The following is a 22890-nucleotide window of genomic DNA, read 5'->3' as shown; positions in this document are numbered from 1 at the left end:
ATTACTTATTTTTTTTATTTTTTTATGATTTGTCAGTACCGATAATAAAAAATTATCCAGAAAAAAAAAGTTCAAAAACTTACACTCAACTCTGCAAAAAATCAAACTGAATTATGTGCAAATAACTGCTCTGATTAAAGCAACATGAGAAAGCTTAGATTATTTTAGAATTGTAGGCAAAAGGAAAATTATCTGTTTACCATTCAACTGCAGAATGACCTGATCCTCCCACCCTTAGCTTACCCGACATGTATATTTAATATTTCAATTAGTCATTCAGATAACTAGTTGTATATTTACACAAATCTTATGGTAAAACTCAATTTATGACCATAATGCATGTGTGAAGACCAGAAAAGAAAAGCAGCCTATACAGACTCCACGTAAAGACTACAAATGAAAGATATCAGGTGATACAATCCCATTACTTGTCTACAGCAATTTAAACTGCTACTGAGCATTTTCTAAAGTAATAAAATATGCATAGTCCAATCACCTCCTATCCTCTAGAGCTCTAGTCTATAAAAAAAATTCAGTTATTCTTCACTTAAAAAATCCCTTTGGAATTAAAACCGTCTCCAGCTCCAATGACCTTAGGGCTCTCTCAGTGCTCATCAGCTTTGCAGTGCTAATAAATCAGCCACTGATGACCAAAAGACAAGACCTCACGAACCACTCAAAAGAGCTTTAATTAATCATGTTCTAAATTCCTAGAAATAAACAGGAAGAATTACAGTTGGGCTCAGAATAAACTAAACTGTAACCACACAGTAATGACCAACTTCTCCTCAATGCTGCATCAAGAACAGCTGAGTTGCAGGCACGTCCAGTGGTGGACGAAAGGAAGAAATTAGTTTACATCTTTCTTAAAACCCTGCAGAACAGTATGAAGAAAGGAGCTTCCACAGATCATAGAATATGGAGACATCATGTCCTAAGAACAGACCATTCCTCACTTTATAGTCTTTATGTTAAATCACATTAGGAATAATCCCCACTGTTACAGAAATCAAATAAAAAGTGAGCCCTTTCATTTTAGCTTTTTATAGCAAAACTAAAGGCAATGACCTAAATTAATACATTGCATAAAACTACAAGGTCACCTACAGTTCAAAGGTGAGAACAAATATTCAACTGATGAACAGATACCTGAAATCCACCTTTATTTTAGAATTAGTTTCTTGTACTCCCTTTCATATCTGTGAATGAACCTGTACAAGTTGACTTGCACCAGGATTCCCTGCCCCTTGTCCCCATTTTACATTATTCTTTTGGTTGGTAGACACTGTGCAATGGTCTAGGACGTATTCCAATCTGAATACAGAAAGATTGCAACAGATTTTCTGAATTCCTAAAATAACAATATGTGAGGTAAATGAAGTTTTCAGGAAAGCATAGTGAAAATGATTCTGTGTATAAATAAATAACAATACTATAACACATATGAATATTAACAATATTTGAAATACTTATTTTGGAAAGAGAGATACCATAATGTAATGGCATTGAATTCTTTTTAAAAAGCCCACTAAATTAAAATGAAATCTCTAGTCCTGCATTTTTTTTTACATAAACCTAATGTTACGAATGTGCAAATTCCCCTTGACTATACAATTCTGAAGATAAATAGGCTGTTCATTCGCATAAATTTAAATGAAATTTATAATTTAGAGAATAACTTTTTCTTTACGATTAAATGTATTTGACTTATTCAAGTGTAAAAACACATTTCATCTTCATCTGGTATTTTACATCTTCTATAGAACTAACATAAAAGCAAATCAGACTTACAGTAAAACAGCAAAGGAAACAAAAATGTGAACTTACAATAAGTCCATTTAGGCAAAGTTACTGAGGTAGAAAAAAAAAAAAAGCAAAGCCAATTAAACCCTAAGATGTCACTGCTTGAAAGGCAATTTGAGCACCCAATGCAATACATTATTTGGGATATAAGCACATACACGGTACACAATAAATAACTGTATCCTTCCTAAGACTGACTACCAGACAGAACTCATTTAGTATTTGAACAATCTCAGCCAAGGCTCCACAGTTATTATTAGCAAAGAAATTTTTTTTCCAACAACTATTATACACAACCTTCCACACCAACAACACAGCACAAACCATTTGTGTTGCTCTGCAACCAGAAGGCAAAAGAGAAGACGGCTACTTTAACCTTTTCCTTCAAGTTGTTGAAAAATAAGAGGTTCATAACAAACGTAAGAATGAGAACAGATGCATCAGTCTCCTCAAGAAGCTAAAGACATCAAGAAAACACAAAACTCTTGTTATGGAGACCAAAACTCCAGCTGATTTCTCTTCCAGTATACAGCAAACTTGAGAAATGCAGACCTGCTGTTATGATTTGCGGCAGATACGGGGGGAAAAAAAGACCAACAATCCCCCAGCAGAACAACCCAAATTGCCACTCAAACAGCATCGCTGGCAAGTGAGGGTGATTTTCAAATGCAGTAGTTCTTCCAATAAATGGGAGTATTATATACTATGAAATAACAGAACAGATCCCTCCCCATGAGATCACAGCTGGGTTCCACTATTCTAAAATGTATTTTTCATTCATTAAATGAAAACAAAACTTTAGTGTATATGGGAAGCAGTTAAAGAAGCAGAAAATACAATACACTAAGTCTAAGCATCCTGTAGTTTCCCCATGTTAGAAAAACCTCATCTACTCACTGGTTGGATTATTTATATCTTTAGTTGTACTAATTTTTAAATTTAAAATTCTGGAATTGCAATATTCATAAACAGGTTTGAACTCCTGAGTTTAATAGTTTCTATCTGATGTGTCTGGTCTGTTAAAAACAATGTATTTTTACAGCTGAATTGCAGTAAGAAGCAAAACAACAGAGAAGACATTAGGAAATACCTCTAGAGGAATCATTTAGTTCTTTTTCAAAATGGAGAAAAGTTTTGGAAGTCTTGGATACAAGTTCTCTGAACATCACTGAAAATTAAATTTCGCCAACTGCTCCCCTTCTTCTTATTAAGCACTAAGCTACTTGAACTCCTAAAATGTCCTGCCTTCAAGAAATTGAACCAACTGCACAGCAAGTGCTGCTTTTAAGTGCTTTCTGTTTGTTTTCAGATGTGCAAGAGGGACTCTGGGCTTTTATACAGATACTTTGAATATAATTTATAATTTTATTTACTACTAAAAAAAAAAAAAAGCTTTGAACAGAATGTCTTTCCTACACGCTACTTCTTCCTTCATTTCAGAGACACTAATTCCTCTTCCTCTCTGTGTCTTAGTTAGGGGGTAGTTCTCTTCCTTGCCAACTCCAAACTCTTTGTACTGCTTTAAACAGCCAGAGAGTACCTAACTGTCAGATTCTTGGGGAATTCTTTATTTCTTTATGGAGCAGAACACAGCAGTCTTCTTTTAAACCTAGAAAGAAGAATAACCAGCACTGGGCTAGGAACAAGACTGCAGCTGGGATGGGACCATTAGCATGAGAAAAATTCCATGCAGCAGTACACAGGTATCACCCTAACAGTGACTCTAATTAAGATCAGTCCTCCAGGCTAATTAAAACAGGGATTTGCAAACAGTTTGCCATTGCTGGTGGCAGTACTCAATCAGGACCAGCAGTCTGGGTCTCCTTCACTTGGAGGAGACTGAGGGGAATAAATATGTATAAATATAAATATAAATATGTAAAGGGTGAGTGTCAGAAGGATGGAGCCAGGCTCTTCTCGGTGAGAACCAATGATAGGACAAGGGGCAATGGATACAACCTGGAACACAGGAGGTTCCACTTAAATACGAGAAGGAACTTCTTCTCAGGGAGGGTGACAGACACTGGAACAGGCTGCCCAGGGAGGTTGTGGAGTCTCCTACTCTGGAGACATTCAAAACCCATCTCGACACATTTCTGTGTAACCTCATTTGGGTGTTCCTGCTCTGGCAGGGGGATTGGACTGGATGATCTTTCAAGGTCCCTTCCAATCCCTGACATTCTGTGATTCTGTGTGATACTTGGTAACAGCAGCCAGTTCTCTAAATAAACCTTTCAACCTAATCATTCTGCACCACACCTGTCAACCTCTTGATGCTCATCTGTTACCATATACCTGTGCACAGAGACTAAAATCTCATTTCACACCATCTGCCAATCATCCTAACCCTTCATGCATCCATAAGCACATTTCCCGCCCTGACATGCCCCTTTTGCCCAGCAATGTCGAGCTCCAGGTGACCTGCTCAGCACTCAGCGTCCTTACAGCAAGCACCACGAGCAGAACCCGATGAGCTGACAGAAGCTGCTGCTACACACGGGCAATTAATTAGCAGTAAAACATTCTTACCAGGCACTTTCCACTGTTCAGGTAAGCATGTGCACACTGATAGCTGCGATCAGCTGCCACTGTGATAGTACCCAGGTATAATACACATTGAGAATCCTTGTGTGCCCAAAGACACCCTTCAACCATCTGAACTAAAGACAGGTAGAGAAAGTTCATAGTTAAACCCCTCTACAAACTTCTTTCTAGCTGGTGGTTTTGTGCCAAATCTCGGAAATTACCCCATGTTTTCTACAACAGAGAAACGACATTTGTAAAGCTTAGTAGTTGCTCTGTTAACTGCATCATACTATGCATACATTATATACTTTTTCTTCTATTGAAGTATTATAATCTAATGATACTGAAGACTTTTTGGTAGGTATTAATACTGTTAGCTTAACATTAGTGTTTGCACTTCCTAATCTTCAGGTGTTCCTTTTATTTTTAGACTGAGATTTGCTAAAAGCTCAACATATTGTCTCAAGCCTTTATGGAAAAGTCATCTGAAACTGAGCATGCTAATAGCAACAACTGAATACAGGCAAGGAACTTACCTACTACCCAGCATCATCACTGGAGGGAAGGTGACTAAGTAGCAGTTTGAGATTTCTCTTGCAGCTTCTCTTAATGCAAAATGATTTTATGTAAGCACAGAAAAAGATGTGGCCTAAGCTCACCTTTGAAGCATAGGTGTTTTGATTAAATGACTGTCCACTCACATGCTTGTTTAATGAGAGGTAAACTTCCAGTCCCAACTACATCCCTACAGATAAAGAAGCACTTCCCCAGGATAAAAGCAGAGGACTGTGGACTGAATTTTGTCAGTAGCTTGTTAAGCTGGAGCACCACAGCAGGATCAGTTCAAGATGGGAGGGATCTCAGGAGGTTTCCAGCCCAACCTCCTTCTCAAAGTGGGGCTCAGCTGTGAGGTCAGACCAGAGCTTTGGTCTCAAAAACCTCTAAGGACAGAGATGACACAACCTCCCTGGGTACTGCTCCACCACCTGGTCATCCTCAAAGGGGAAAAAACAAAAAAAAAAAAATATCTGCTCATGGCCATTCTGAACATCTGATTTCTAGCTGGATGGCTTTCATTTCATCTTCCCACTACACACGACTGTCAAGAACCATTCTGTCTTCTCAACAACCTCCCCCCAGTCACTGGGAGGCTGCTGTTGGTCCCCTACTTGAAGTCACCTCTTCTCCAGGTTGAACAAACTCAATTCCCTCAGCTTGTCCTTGCACGGCAAGTGCTCTAGCCCCAAAAGTGTGATGGCCTCCACTGAACTTACTTCAGTTTATTAGTATCTTTCCCCATATTGGAGGACATAGACCTAGATGCAGTATCTAGATGTGACTGAAGTTTTCTCAGATAATCAAGAGACTCAAAAGGTCTATGAACTACCTAAGGGTCTAAGACCTTGGCAAGATGACCTGTTTGAAAAGGGAGTGAATAAGAGAAATTAAAGTTAACTTCACCAGAGAAATCAAATTAATTCTCTGTGTTTGTGATTACTGAACAAAACTGAAGAGGTTCACATGATTCATGAGACACTTAAAGATCTACCTCATAATGAAGCATCTGTAGGACAGGGTACAGAACAAATGTACAAAAATTAACATTAACGAGTTACTGGAGTTCGGTCAAACATCCTCTCAAGGAAGCCAAGGATGCAATAGCTACTAATACTGACATGTGAATGCAAATCCATCTGTGTTACCTGAGCTGTGAAGGAGGGTATTTGGGCTAAAGGGATAATGTGGACAACTAAGCACTGTCAAGGCTCACAGCTATACTAACCAAATTAGCAGAAATTGCAACAAAGACACACTGCAGATAGGCCCGCACACCTTTTATGAAAAAAAATGACACCTCACATACTTACTGAAGTTCTCCAAAGAGACCAGAGATAAGGAAGCTGGATTCCTCATCGGCTTTAAATAAGTTTTAAGAAAAATAGGAAACCACAAGAGACCTACATGGATAAATAGCTGATGGTCTGATTCAACATGATCATTCTTACACTGGTGGGCTAAGTTTTCTTGAAAATGCCAATTTCAATGTGGAAACGTTTTACACTGCCCAACAAAGCACTCTTCTGCCAAATCCTGGTACACAAAACGTACATACATTATTGGTTGACAAAGCAACTCTGACATCAGAAAATGGATTTAAACAAATTCCACTTATTCTCTAATTTCCTTTACTATCACAGGAGAGTGTTATTCTAAATTTTATTAGTTTTCTTGAAAATACAATTTAGTATTTTTTGTGTGGTTGTGTGGTTTTTTTTTCAGTCAAAGAATTACTCCAAATAGTTTCACCAGACTTACATATCACAACCAGAACACAGTAATGATGAAGTTCTTTATTAGGTTTATTTAGAAAATACCCTTCGCTTCAGAAGCTTTAACAGACAGCGGAACAATTATTGACCTTTGTTGCCTCTGTCCCAGTCTTTCCACCTGATTCACAATCCTATGAATAAATAAAAAGTAAGCCATTACTTAAGAAATTACTGATTTGGTCACTGAGGTTATTTTGGACACTTGGCTGACCTACCTTTAAAAACACTTTGACTGTATTTGTTTAGCTTAGCAGTCCTGCATTCTACTCTGTGACAAATACAATTATATGTCCATTACTAGGTATGAGGCAGAAAGGCTAGTGCAGGCCTATGAGAGAAACAATTTTTTTAATGCATTACAAGAAACCCTGTAGAGGAAAAAAAAAAAAAAAAAAATCCCAGTTACTCTCATTCTTAAGTATTATTCTACTTCATTATTCTTCTACATTCCTAACACCACAATGGTACTTTTCTCTCCTCATTCTCTGTTTTCCAGCCAACCATGTAACACAACTTGTCACTGCATCAGTGAGAAATACTGGTTGAAATTCCAGAATTTAGAAACATTTGGCTTTAAATAGCTCAAGTTGTGGGATAAGGAAGGATCAACATTCCATAAAAGTCTACCAAGTATCTAAATTTATTTGCTTCAGAGCAATTTCCCTGACCTTCCTCATACTTACACTCCCCTGTACACAAAACAGGACTAAATTAAATCTATTAGTTAAACACTATAGAAATCTGATCTTCAGAACAATTTATAAAAGTATGCCTTTTAAGCAAATAACTATTACAATAATAACTTGCCCAAAGCAAAACTGTATCTGGGGTTTTTGTTATTTGTTTGAGGAGTTTTGCTTTGTTTGGGGTTTTTTTTGGTTGTTTGTTTTTTTTTTTCTTTTTTTTTTTAAGTTACTAGTCACATATAAGTTGCTGATCAAATACAGTACATGGATGAAGCAGACAGCGGCTTCTGTACCCCACATGCAGAGGAAGCAGGTACCTTGCTCCTGGACTGTAGAGTAAGGACGCCTGAAACCAGACACTCTTTGTCCAAATACATGCTTTGGTTCTCCGAGATAAACCTTTTTATTCTTGCTTTGTGTAGAGGAGCAGTATGTTACCCTACACTGGCAACAAACTTGAAAATAAACAACTGCTATGTTCACAGAATAAGGCACTGGAGAACATGTTGTTAGAAGCAGAAAAAACTACCTTATTTGGCATCATACTAGACAGAAGTTAAGGCAATGTTGTAGAATATAATCTTCTGTTCTCCAGTGTAATAAGAGCAACTAAAAAGATTCTCAAAATCTTTGAACTACAGTCTAGAAAGACAGGAGCACTTGGCACTGAGGGGAGAAGAAAGGGTTTAACACAACCATAGTATCATTTGGATCTGACAACCTGGATCAGAGTTTTACTGCCAAAGATGCTCACATCAAATGTCCTAAGAGGCTGCTGAAAGGAATCTAGTCTGGTCTTTTTTCCAAGTTACCATCTTCACTAACTGTGTAATCCAAGCGATTTAGTTAAACCACTATAAACAAAAGCAGCATAGATAAACAAAGCTCAGGCATTTTCAACCAGATATAAACTTTGTCTATATTTGTTTACTCAGTGTAAAGTATTTATGATTCACTGTATCTCAAAGTGGAAAAGAGTCGATCTACAATAGAAGCATCATAGAATCATTTTGGATGGGAGAGACCCTCAGAATCATCAAGTCTCTTGATTTTAGTAAAACTTTTAGTCTTTTAGAAAGAAAACATTCTTTTAATTTCAAAAATTGAAGAGGAATATAGAGTTATCCAATTTACCCATGGGGCAATAAGGGGTGAAGGAAGTACACTGTATTACCCAAAGTTTGACCTAAGCACCGGATTTTAGAGTATGTTTTATTCAAGGAAAAAAAATTAAATCCGTGCAAGGAAAAAACAAGAAAATCCAAAAAAACCCACCAAACACAAACACCTATTCCCACCAAAAAAATGCTTGCAGTTCTCCAAACACTAAAATAAACCCCAAACCACACAGTAGTCTATTCAGACAGAACATAAATTATCACACTATATAGAAAATGCAAGCTATTTGAATTTTTCATCTACTAGAATATGTCAGTGTGTTTACATCAAAATAATTTAATCTTCATAGAAAATGTGGAAGGACTTTCATAGTTCAAAGAACTTTTTCATTTTTTAGCCATTTTGTGACTGGTCTTCTGAAATCTAATCTGAACTGGCATGTTTTCAGTCATTTGAATTGGATTTATATGCCAGTAACGTTTAAAATAAAGTAACCGATGGTGTGTGAATATCCATTTTTTTTTAAAGCTTTTTAAAAAAAAAAAAAAGTTTGGGGATTTTCTGGAAACATAAAATATGCCTACCAACAACTTTCAAAAAGGTATACTTCCTTTACATTAATATTGGTGTCAAAAATTTGTCCTAAAAGTGAATAGTTAGCAATGCTTTCTATTTGATTATATAATACTATTATCAGATGACATAAAACCTAATTTTCCTCAAGTGATGTCTAACTGACTCAAAGTTGTCTAAATTCTTTCTTTTAATTTAAGGTGATTGCTCTAGGCTTAAGTCATAGTCATGCATTATGGCACAGTAATTTGGACACACAGATCATTAGCCACTTTTAAGACTACAGGCTGAAAAATTTATTCCACGACGCAGGAATCACCACACAATCCCATATTTTCCAAATATACTTATTTTAGTTTATTAATTTTAAACACTGTTTAGATTTGTTTTAATGAATGGGAAGGCTTGACAGTGACTGGATTAACTTTGAGGCCATCAGCTTATATAAAGAGGAACAACTTAATCATCTTTTTATTTTTCTTGAAGGTCAGAAGGCTACGGAAACCTTTAGATAAAAATCAGTCAAAACCATAATAATTCAGATATTTTTATCCTCCCAAAACCAAATTCTTTTTTTCTACCAGTCTCTGGAAATAAGTGCAGATTAATCCAACTAAATTGCTGAAGAAGTTCTCTGTATACCACCAGATCTCTGTTTTGTGGGCAACTTGGTGTTTCTGAACCTTAATAACTGATGGACTATTACTGCCTACTAAAGTCAACAAGAAGACTGCATCATTTATTGCACTTCGGGGATTACTGGGGAGTGAGAAAAACAAGACAGTAAACACACAATAAGATCCTGTCTTCAGGACGTAAGGGAAAAATCATCCACTCAGGGATTTAACTCAGAAAGCTAAGCTGCAGAAGAACTTGGTAATTTAACTTTTAATAAATATGGAATTTAACGGTAGAACAAAATTAAATAAGTAAAATTTCCATGGGAAAAAAACATTTACTTTCTATGTAGTATTCACTATTCCATAATTAGGCACTCTCAAGTAATTTAAGTAGCAGAATTCGGTTGGAAAAGACTTCCTGCCTGGCAGAAAAACCCAGCTCGCCCGGAAAACCCAACAATTCAATCAGCTCCTTCAGAAGCACATCAATACTTCCTGGCTACTTGATATGCACATTGAGAGAGTCATTTTCTCTTAGTCCTCTGGGAAGCTTTCCTCTTGAGCTTATGAATGTCTACATAGTTATTTGTTTCCCCATGACAGCAAGGTTGGCAGTGTATCATATTCTAGTCATAAACTTGTTCTGAAACAAGCTGTACACCTTATAAACACATCTGGAAAAGACTTCCTATAGTTTATTTCTGGTGAATAAAAGTCAGAATAATAATGGAGGTGAGCTACTAAATGTCATCCACTGTAAAATAATCTGCCATTTCCAAAAATCTAATCATTCTTGTTTTATACAGTTTATTAAATAAGCTTTGTAGAAATACTGCTTGTTTTGTATGAAAGAAAAGGTATAGCAGAAAAAAAAGAGACCATGATGAATGGAAAACATACCATTTAATGTTACAAAAATACATCTCTGTGGCATTCAGAATCCCTTTGACTTAGTGTGAGTGACATCTCTGTCACATAATCTTTTCTTCATAAGGAATAAACACCAAGATTCTTGAAAACAGTATGTCTAGATATGATTCAGGCAACTTTTGTTAGCACTCAATGTAGAGTGCACATTTCACTGACAAAACCAGCTCATTTTAAAATTTACTAAGTAAATATAATTGCAAACATAAGACACAGCTTCTCATGCCTCTTAAATAACATTCAAACACTAAATAAATACTGTACTTGAAATTTTATTTAAAATAATAAAGTTTCTATGTAACAAAAGATTAAGGCACAGGTAGTTGTGCCACATTATAAATAATAAAATTTTAAAATATCAGTGATTTTAAAGATATGCAAAGGCTTGAAACACTTGTTTCAGTCCTGCTACAAAACAGACAAGTGCTTTGACAGAAGGCAGTATTTTAAAATAAGACACAGAGACACACAATCTCTATGCAGAGTCTGTTTTAAAAGGGAAAAGAGAAAGAATACATTTTTCAATTATTTTGTTACAGTGTTATTATTCTACAAAATAGGTTTGTCCTCAACATCTTTCCATGAGTGTTAAACAAACACTGAATGTCTAAACTGTGTTATGCACAAACTTGAAACAGACAATGTCTTTTAACAGCTACTCAGGTATCCTTTTTTTCCTCATAATATCTACTGGTATCAGTCAATTTCCTAAGACCTATTATTTTACTTTCTCTGTCTCTATGCTGATTAATTTAGTTCAGAAAGTCAGCCATAAATAATAATGCAAGATGAGGATTTTTTTTTGGACTAATCAAAGATCACATATTTACCTTCCACAAGCATATCTGGCACATCTGCTTGGTATCTAGGGCCCACTCTGATTTCTCCCTTGTCTGCTAAAAGCGTTTTCAGTGATGGATCATACACCAATGAATAAAAAAAAGAATCCTAAAAAAGAACACACATTTGCAACGGCATAACGATTTTTAAAATTAGGTTCATAAGTCTGTATCATCTTCCATTTAGAAATAACTAAAGTAACCCCCCTTTGCACACTTTTACAAGGCACAGGTTTGGTACATTAATCCTTAAATAATGCAGATGTTTCGTGAGTAATTTTAAATGGCTAACTGAAGCTTCTCTCATTACTAGGAGTTATTTCAGAACAGAGCAATAGTAAAAAGATTCATACACAAAAGTATATAATTGATTTGAAAAGCATTGATGTTAACTGCTTTCTGAACTTAACACATTTCCTCTCCTAAATATCTCTACCATACAGATATTGCATCATAAATTAGTCTCAAAAAGTATAAAACACTATCAGTGTCTGAAAAGGGCTTACACAAAAATAGTGCTGGCATTCTCTGGTACAGTCACCTGTACAGAGCAAGTCTTGTTTTCAGAAACATTTTTATCAATTATCAGTGGGTTGGGTGTAGAAATTGAAAAAAATAAAGACACGCTAATTTCAGCTAAAACACACTGTCTGCCTGATGTTATATTAAGACATTCAAAAGAAAAATACGTTTATTTTGAAAGGTATATTGCAATGCAATTATCTTCCAAATTACTGAGGAATTTTCTTCCCCTCTGGTAGGGCTAAACACCTAAGTTCCTTCAACAGGAAATTAAAGGTGAGGAGACACTTTCAATACAGTAATTCAGAGCCCTTAAATTAAACTCCTACGCTAAGTTGCCCTCTACAGGAGTCTCTCTTCCTCCCCCTGTCCACTGATAACAGAAGATTCTTTTTTTCTACAACACCTCTAGGGAAAAATAAAATAAAATAAAAATAAAAAATTAAAAAAAGGAGAACAATAAGGGAAAAAAAGCAGCCATGTGAATTCCCTCTTAAATACCTGCTACAGAAAAAAAGCCTGTATATTTGTCTAAGATATCATATGAATTACTTCAAATTAATTATTTTCCAAATATAATCATATTCATAACAAAACCATTATTTAAGAGCAATTAAGTTTTTATTCAATACTACTTTTAAAATCTGTGTTTGTAACAATAGCTTTTCTAACTTAGCATTTAAGAAAATATTTTCAAAGCATTGCTTGTCCATTTATTAAAAATAAAGTTGTAAGAAAACATAAACTCATCTTGCTATTTAGCCAAGTAGAAGTCACACATTACCTCTTTCTCCAGATATGATAGCACAGATTCTGTCTCATTCAGGAGTGCAACGCTGCATTTTCCCCTACACAAACATAAGGGAGAACTGTTACTTCATATAAAGTTCTAATCTTTTTTAAATCAAAAAGTTATTTGCAAGAAAACGATCTAGACATAAACTTTTACATTAAAAATCTAATGAAATGTACTTTGCCATATTTTAAGCTACAAAATTAACATTACAGCACAAAATGAACGACTGTACTGACCCAAGCACTCAAATACATGAGAATTCTGCAAAACTGTGAAGCAGTTTCAGAAACAGTGAAGCAATGAAGGACTAAGAGATATTATGGCACACCATAAATACACATACAATTAATAAGAAGGCCTGAGTGAATGAAACATCACCTCCAAGTGACTTGCTTCCAGTAAGCTCAGTGCCTAATTTGAAAACAAATAATCCAAACTACAAACAGTGTAAGGTTTTACCAATGGCCTGTAGAAGTACTTTATCTTTTTGAATGAAATTATTTATAATAATCAATCATGGAATTGTATTTATTTCTTCTATGGCCACGCTACAATGTCCACGGTCAGCAGAAAGCATCCCATTCTCCAGCAGCGGTAGAGATCTGCCCATGTACAACACACGGAGATAATGCGATGGGAGCTTGACCGCTCTGCCCCAACCCTTTCTCTCCCATCCCCTTTTCCCCCAACACTCCTTTGGCCTCAAATTCCTCTGACTTTTCTGCAAATAATCTGCAGAACTATTTTAACACATGGTATTTTAAAGAAACACATATAGATGTGGATGAAAAATGTTAAGTGTGCTGAATCATCTTGCTAGCAGCTGGCATTTTTAAGCTATCCTTTTCAACTGAACTACCATTTTATAATATATATTTATTGCCCCTTAAATACATCACCTTGTATTTCATGCACCTAAGTTTAATTCAGGTTATATCAATTTAGTCAGCAGTTACCAAGAGGTTCCAGTGGCCTTATGGCTACAGGATCCCTGTTCAAATCACCCTTCTCTCATAGAACACAACAGCAAACAAATACAGAAAAGATAATTGTTTACAGAGACCTCCTTGATTTTAAGATAACGCAAAGATGTTACTGAAAAAAGCATCCTACATATCAATGCTGTTAAACTCAACACAAAGGATTAAATGCCAATTGTTAACGGCTGATCATTAAGCAAAGGTACTCAGCTAATGTCTTGTTCATCATCACTGCACATCATAGGAAATGGGATTAAACTACTCATTAAATCTGCAGTGATTTTCACGAACAACCACACCAACACAGAGAAATAGTGGGAAAATGAGGGTGAGAAAGCTGAACACAATAAAAACAGCAGGCATGACTCCTTCAGCAGAGAACTAGGAAGCCTTCCCTACAGCCAACATGTCTTTGAAAGTTTTCTGAAGCTTTTGGCCTTGATAATTCCAGAACATTCACTTCTAAAAATTAATTGTACTTTGTATCATTAAGTCAGTTTGTCAACTTTATTTGAATGGATTTTTTTTTAGCGTTACAGGCTAAACAGCAATTTACCTTTCCAGTTTGCTTCTGTTCCATATACTCCTAGTGTGCTCTCTTCTCCATTACAGTCTACCCTTAATTAACTCAAATTATTGCAGAGGCATTACTTCACTGTCATCGCAACTGCAAGAGTATTTTATTGACTGATTTTATACCTTACTGCTGGTAATGTAATCAATTTCATTAAGATGAATCCCCCCAGCACTAGTTTTCTAAGTGAGTAAATGCTTATTCGATGCCATACTTCTTTGTACAGCATTTTAACCATCTAATGGGTGGTCATACACATAGGTAACATTTTATATGCATATATATCTCACATGCATGGACTATAGTCTCCGAAAAAAACAATACTAGGCACAGAATAGTAGATGCCCTGCTAAAATGGGGGGGGAAGGCATTTGACAACAGGTAAATTACATAGAGTCAAAATTAGAAAAAGTTATCTGTATTACAGTTACCAGTTTCTATAATCTAGAAACCTCAAATACTTACTACAAATTATTTAGACTCTTTACCAAACACATAAAATCCTACCATTTAGACAGCTCCTCTTTTTTCCCCAACAGAGGAAAATCCTCTCAGCCTATTGTAAAGGATCTACTGGGTTACACTGTCTCTGGCATCTCTCAGTCATGGATGCCTAGGAAATAACTTAAGTGAATACAGTTTTGCAGTGGTATGTCCCTAAATATTCTCCAACCACCACTGCACTCCTCACCCTTTCTTCCAATACTAATATTCAAAATGTCCTGGAGAGAAAGTTGATGTGGTTTAAACCACATTACAATAAAACCTGGAGTTCTGAGGAATGTATCTGAAAACCCAGTGCTTCTTCAGATTTGAACATAATTTTCTCCTTCTCAGAGTGTTCTGGAACTTCACTCATTTATGTTTTTAAATAATTTCAGATAATTGGGATAGATGGAGCTATATCAAATAACAAGAACATGAGAAACGAGAAAAAATATGATTAATCTAAGAGGAGAAAAAGGGTGAGCTAGCTACCTACAGAGACAAGTAAAAGAGAACATGCACCAGCTTGTAAGATCAGTTACACACCAAAATAAAGTTATGTTCTCCTTGCAAAAACACTAGGATTTCTGGAAGCTTTGAGTATTATTTAGACTCGTAAAGTATAATGCCATATTTCCATTGTTCTATTGGTGGATCTTCCTACCTGAAATATGTCACAAAAAATAAGCAAACCAAGCTAAAAATCAAAAATAATGACCCGGCTTTTATAAAGTTGGGGAGGGGGGGAAGGGGAAATATTCAGATATGAAACCTTCTTCCGCTTATACAAGTCTGATTTAAGCTATATTCCTCCACCAAGCAGCATTCTTAACCGATATCAACACAGTGAATTACTAGTAAATAGCATCGGAAGGGCTCAATGATGTTAAAATTACGTATCTGGTTTTGACCTTTTTTTTTTTCAAATTAAAAATATTCAGAAAAATTGTTTTTACTTCCTATAGAATTAGGCAAAATTTATCCTGTATGTATATAATACATTGCAGATACCTCAGCAAAGTACAAATAACCACAACCAAAAAAAGTTAGTTATAATCCCTTCACTTACGATTTAATTCTGATGAGACAAAATTATCCCTTCAGAATCCTTTCTGCTCCTAGATGTACTTTTTATTTAAAACCGTCACAAATAAAAAGTTCTTTCATTGAGGTGACAACAATACCAACAAAACTTGTTATAGCACTACATCAGCCAGCAATAAAAAGTAATTTAGAGGTATTGCAGTAAAAGGAGACAAGAAAGCTTGCCTATATATATGCTCATGGTACTACCAGCTTCTCTCATATAAACCACTCGGGATTCAATTGCTTCCCCTGTCCCAGGAACCAGAGCTACAACTCATATCTTTTTTCCTTCTTTAAAGCATTAACCATGTGAAAGCTGTTTTCACATCTTCCTTTGCTCCCATTCATTAAAAGCTCTTGTCTACTTGTAAATTTTTTTATGTCTTTGAGGTGACTCCACCAGCAGGTTGACAATTCCTGATAATTTACACTCCTCAGCTAAGGGACACCTAACAACTTATTTCTCCACCCCTACAATCTACTTCCATACTACAGTGAAGTCTTGTTGCTACAATACAGAAGTAAGACTCAAACAACACTTTCCACAAAAATACTCTATACTACTACTTCAAAAAAACCCCACTTTTTGCCCCCCCCCCCCTTTTTTTTTTACTGTGGAACAAAAGAAAGGAAGCTAAAAAGAAAATCAGAAAATAAATGGTAGCTTTGTGGCACACTCACAGATTAGAATGTCTTGGACAGTTCAATAAGGAGCTAATGAAAATTAACAGTCTACAGGAGATGTCAGTGGAGGAATAAAAAACACGTGTGGGTACAATTCAGATAAGACCATGACAATAATCAAAATTTAGAACAGATAAGTACAAGGAGATTTCTCTTACTAACTTATTCCAACGAAGCCACAAGATGATGGTAACCAGCTCAAAAATTTAAGCTGCGCGAAAAAAGTGGTACCAAGACTACTACACGAGACAATGTTATTAAGAGATTGCAATATAGCCTGGTTAAACATGCTACAACAGAACACCAAGTTCTCCAGAAAATATATTTAATGCATATCTGGGGTGGCAGGTGGGGGAAAAACAAACAAGCAAACAAACAGACTTCTCTCTTGCACTGTCTGGGTAATTGTCCTTTGATAAATTTTCTCTTTATCAAAAATACAGTTTCAAATCTTTACCAACATTCAAAACGCTGATTCGAACACTGATCTCTTAAAACTACCAAAACGATTCAAAATTAACCGTTAACTGTTTTGATCTTTTAAAGTCCTTGTTTGTTTTAGCACAGCCCCTACTTTTAAACCAGCTCTACAATTGCTATTCTGCTATTCTTTAAGGCTATTTCTTCACGTTTTCACCAGATGAGTAAGACAGCCCCCAAAATGCAAATGTGATTTTAGAAAGTATTTCTTAGGACAAGAGGTATGCAAAAAATTGCAGAAAGAAATTACATAAGAAACAAAACGCTTAGCGCCTGTTAACCAGGAGGAACCACAGGAGTGGAAAAGGCAACCTCGTGGGTCTGGTACTGTGCCATGTACATCTCCTATTGTAAAGTGGATGCAGCCTGCGTGAGGTTGATGCAGTGAGAGCAGAACTCTCAGAACTCACTGCTCTGGGTTCTCACCAAGTCAACGCAACTTGATATGCATTGGTCATTCAGATACAGGCTAAAGAAATAAAAGAATATATGCAGGCATGGCCCCACATACTTTGAAATTCTGCTATTAACAATTATTCATTGCCCTCCTGAATACGACAGAATGATATTGGGTAATTCTGTACAGATACATCAACTGTCTCTTACTTATCTACATCAAGAAATGCTGGTCTCTCAGTAGAGAGCTGGAACACAGAAGTGTGAGTCACTAGCTAGAGAGTCTGAGAATAAATTAACAGGAGATAATACTAGGAAATATCACGCTTGTGAGGAAAATCTGATTTTATTTTAGCATATGTTGTTACTCAAGGACAACCAGAGATTAAACTAAAAAGAAGGTGCATAATAGAGAGGGTTAGAAAGGTTTTATGCAGGAGCAGAACTCAACACTAATCTTTCCAGCATTTGGCATAAAGAGAAAAGGAGGGAAAAAAAGGTGCAGATATTGAGTAGAGGAAGAAAGAGCTACCTTAAATAAAAAACGTTTTTCCTGAACTGACTTAAAAGGGAAAGTGTTTTGAAGATTTCCAATCAAACAACCACTTTGAGCCAAGTCTTGATCCCTTACAAGCAGCCTAAATTGCAATGATGATCACCAAACCCCACACTGTGGAGCCCAAAGAGCTTCTGCTAATTACGTGAAATTGATTCCCCAGTTATGGGAAACCAATACTAAGAGTACTTCTGTGCAATTTACTTTTAAGCACAGTTTAAGGGGCACAGAATGATGCCGACAGACACATATCAAAGTCTTTAGAGCAACTTCCAAGTTCTCCAGATTGCAAAGATATTTACAACTTGGAAGCAAACTATTGTGCAAGACTAAAAACAAGAAAATAAAAGCATCAAAATAGAGATTTAAGTCTGCAGCAAACCCCTAACTGAAGCCTGACTTTTAAAATATTCAATCAATATCTATAATTGACAGAAGAAAGATCTGCATTGTATTGATTCATACTTCATTGTCTTGAGATTGGCTCTGCTCATTTACAGAGCCATCTCGAACATGAGGGAGAAGAAAAAAACACAAACAAAAAACACTTGATAGGTGAATACTACAGGGATCTGTGCCTCCAACAAAACAATACCAACCTCCCAAACAGTACTAGACTGTGTATCTATGGACAAAAGATAGATCAATAAAATGGACACTACCTGATTAACACACTCTTGATCAAATAAAATTAAAAACAGAATGCACAGCAAACTGATTTATGTGCATATAAATGAACCAGTACATGCCTGGCACGTAACATATGCACAGATCATATGGGTGGCCCAGGCTTTTTATGCTGCATGTGGCTTTCAGTCAAAAAATTCAGAGTTTTAATCTTAATTAGAGCTGCAGTGCTGATTTTGAGAGCTCCAAATGGGTAAGATTTAAAGGCAATCTCTCGGAGCAATCACACACTACTGACATGGATTTAAAAGCAGGTTGTAGATAACGTTCAAATATTTTTGCATAGTCTTAAGGTTCCAACTTTTATAGAGTTCTCACCACTGTTCTCTAAGTCACAATATGTTTGAACTACTATGTTTAGCTGAAGAGCCAAAGCATTTAACGACTCTATCAGAAGATCTTACCTTAATCGTGGTAGAAAATGTTAAGAGGTAAATGTACGGATCAATGAACATACACACATTTGAACCAAGCTTTAACACATTATCACTTAAATATGGATTTGCACTAATACTGTTTCAGTCTATATTACTGACTAATTCTTGTGTTCTGTAGCTGAAGAGGGTCTGCAAGAAAACTGAGTAGAAAGAAAACTCCACTGAGTGCCATGGAGAGAGTTAAATGTTTTCTTGGTCTGGGCACAGTAAAACTACATGTTTTGATATCTCAAAATAAGCATAACTGTATATATATTTGCTATAATCCATTGTAAGAAATTCAAGTCATGGATATTTTTCCTCTGGGGATTAATTCATGCTAAAAAGTAAAAAAAAAAAAAAAGTTAGCTTTTAGCACAGCAGCAACAATGCACATGTATTGAACAAAAACACAGGAGGCTGCTTAGGACCGATTTTTCAGTGTGACATTACAAGGTTGCCCAGCTCAAAAGCAATGTACATCTCTCTGTACTTCTACTGATAAATACAGTTTTTCTTATACAGTTACTAGTACTGTCTATTGACCAAATCTGAAAACAAGATGCTGGCCTAGACTGAATTTTGATCTTAAGTCCTGTAAGAATTCTCTGAATTCTACTGGGAGAAAGAAAAAAGACATGCTTTGAAAGTCCCTTTGCTCTATATAAACTCAATCCAGAAAGGAAGCATTCCTTTCTTAATGATCCAAATCATCTGTAAGCACAGGCCTATGCAAAGCAGATTCACTCCTTACCCAGCCTGATTTATGCCAGGAAACAAATCAGGTTTATAAGGCCCACAGTAAGCTTTTAGAAGCTAGCTAGAATTTGTATCTCATATACATACACACACATCCCCATATGCCAGAAACTTCTCGTTTGCCAAGAATGACAAAAACTCCATATCCTGATGTAATACCACTAAATCCTAAGGGCCCATGCCTTAAAAAGTCACATTTCTTCTAGAAAATGACCTGCCAGATCATTTAATGTGTTTTAAATAAAGGAATCCCACATTTAGGGGGAAAAAAATACATCCATCTATCTATCTATCTCTCTCTCTCTCTCTCTCTACACCTTAGTTATTTGAAGTAGCAATATTAGTGAGTCCCAATGAGATCATGGAGGAGTAAGCACAGCATGAAGAAAGCTGTATGATAAAACTGAGCCATTTATTATGCATCTTAAAAACATCACAATCTTACAGGCAGTTCGTAAGCACTACATATTTTTTATAAACTGCATATCCTTATGCTATTTTTTCCAATATATCTACAAAGTGGGACCAACCAAAGTTACTTCAGTTTGCCCAGGAGCTAGGGGATAATTTAAAGAACAAACAAACACCAACAAACAAAGCAAAACAAAAAACCACACACAACCAGACAAACACACACAAAAAAACCCAAACAACCAAACACTAAAAAAAAAATAGTGTTCTGGACTGCCTTAGTGATCAGAATGATGTCAGAAGATGGGAGGGGGGAAGAGTAAAAAATGTTTTAAACTAATACAGGGTACAATTTCAGAACTGAGAGAGACAAAAATTCTTACAGCTTCGATACTTTAGAAGTTTAAGTACACATTTTTGTATGCTTACATGTAAAAGTATGCAGAGACTCCAAGCTTTTTAATAAAAATGAAATCACTCTTCTCACATTCAGACTACTTGGGAGTTCTTTAATGTCACACGAGTGCAGGTATTTGGCAAAAATATTTACCTTCTCCTCAATCACATTAATCAGCTTTTAATAAAATGATCATATGCAATCCTAATCTTTAAAAGGCTCATTAAGTCCTTTCTGTGTGGGAATGGATCCTTAAAAACTTGTATTTAAACTCTAACTCACCAGAAAGATTGTTGAAGAGAAGTAATTTAGCGAATTTCACTTTATTTACTCAAGATAAATATTTGTCACCCTGCTGCAACTAAGAAAGAATTTTGACAAAGTAGTACTTTATTCTTTAACCTTAACAGAAACTCACACAACTGTATCAACCAACTAAATCACCAACATAACAGCAATCAAATATATATACTTAAAATTCTCTTTACCGTCACAATTGGCCACCACTCTTTCAAACCCTCCTCCCTTCTCAAGTTGTTTTGAATTTACTCAAACAGTCTGTATACAAGCCTCTTTTTACTTTGCATAAGTGAGTTTCAGCTTTTTTTTTTTTTTTTAAGGAGTGGTTTTATTGCAGTATAGAGCAGCCCGAAAGATTCAAACCTGCTTTTATTACAACATGAGAGAATGCCTGGATTACGTATGCTTTCCAAACACTTAAAAATATAATAGTAATCCAACACAAAAACCACAACCCCAAGACTGAAACGCTGTTATTAGCAAACAAGAACTAAGCAAAGATAATGAAATGGCAAGATGAACCCTGATGGATAAAAAAATTCTTCTACACAACTCTCATGAAGTATTAAATTTAAGAGTAATTATGAATTATCTTAGAAGTTAATGCAATCTTTTACAGCAATCTAAATATGTTTATCACCTATGAACTTTTGGGAGCTTAAGAATGAAAAATAAATTTCAAGCCCGAGTAAGATAACCCAGAGCATCTCTCCAACAAGATAACCATTTGTAGATTTTTATGGAAGGGACCCATTTTACCATGTGGTAAGTTTTATGGTAAATTTTACAACACTGGTAAACAAATCCACCTTTAAGACAACTTTTGACCTTTTTTTTTTTCCCCTGTGCGTTCTCATGCCTTTCCAAAATGCTCTATTTGGTAACATTCAAGTCTCTGAAAACCCAATTAAAGTACACGGCACTTCAGCTCAGCCCCTCTTGGGGACTGGCACTGCTTACAAGAGCCATGTGCATGAATTCCAGGCATGCTTATCGCAGGACGTTAACACAGGACAGTGTTCAAGGCATCTGGTTGTTACAGGGAAATTTGGGGATCACAGTGCCCAGCAAAACTGCATCTGTGTCATCCAAGGATTAGGAAGGCAGGAGATAATCCACTGGAGGGGTGCTACGACCCTTACACATTTGAGCAGACAGGGGAGGCAACTGATTCACTTGTAACTTGACAAGTAGGCACCAAGGTAACAAAAGTCTTGTCTTGGAGACCCAGCTCAGCTTGTACTGTACCACAAGCCAGCTCTCCAGAATGATGCTGGGCAATTCCACCTTCTCAAACACATCGCACTGCAGGAACACTGCACCCACAGGGCACTGCTGACATGTTTAATTACTACTACGCTACCTGCTTCTAATTCTTTCCTAAATCTAGCAGCTTTTTTGGTGCCAAAACTTAAACTATTTCCTGAAGCTACTAAAATGGCATAGCGACACCTAATATAAAGGGGAAAGAGAATGAAATCTAAAAAACCCCCAATATTTATAATAAAACAAATTATAGCTCAAGAGAGTTACATGTAATGTATAAAGCAAAATAAGAAGTATGAGAATAAGGAATGAAACCATATTTCAGTAATTCAAAAGCCAACAAATTACATCAGAATTATCTGAAACTCAACAACACAGAACAAAGAGCTTCAGAATTAGACTTGCACATCAAACAAATCTAAACTGCTAAAACATCTTCAAGGCCTCTAAACTATAAAATAGTGGCACCAGGTGTATACATGAGACATTATGCTATTTGTAGTTGTGAATTAGAATAAAAGTAATCTCAGTCATAGGGTTTTTTCAGGCAGGAAGTGGGCTGTAATTTTATGTTTAAAAAACACAAAAGGAGTAAAGTTAAGAAAATAAGACAAAAGCAATACATGACTAAAAATTACATAAAAACATACCACAAAAGGTAAGATTATTTT

General features: G+C 35.9%; 1 protein-coding gene across 1 annotated transcript in view; it reads right to left on the bottom strand.

Annotated features, from left to right (window-relative positions):
* Positions 1-22890, bottom strand: part of MTA3 (metastasis associated 1 family member 3) — a gene marked incomplete at its 3' end in the record, with an annotated part of 128224 nt that overhangs the window by 79507 nt on the left and 25827 nt on the right. The window contains exons 5-6 of the mRNA XM_082047911.1: positions 12730-12793; positions 11415-11532 (exon numbers count right to left, since the gene is read on the bottom strand). Of these exons, the coding sequence (XP_081904037.1) occupies positions 11415-11532; positions 12730-12793 (182 nt within the window). The remainder of the gene's footprint in view (positions 1-11414; positions 11533-12729; positions 12794-22890) is intronic.

This window comes from Streptopelia decaocto (genome assembly GCF_964273445.1).
Source record: "Streptopelia decaocto genome assembly, chromosome: 3".
In the NCBI taxonomy this organism is placed as follows: Eukaryota; Metazoa; Chordata; class Aves; order Columbiformes; family Columbidae; genus Streptopelia; species Streptopelia decaocto.
The sequence above is the reverse complement of the archived record's forward strand: the minus strand, read 5'-3'. Positions and strand labels throughout refer to the sequence as shown.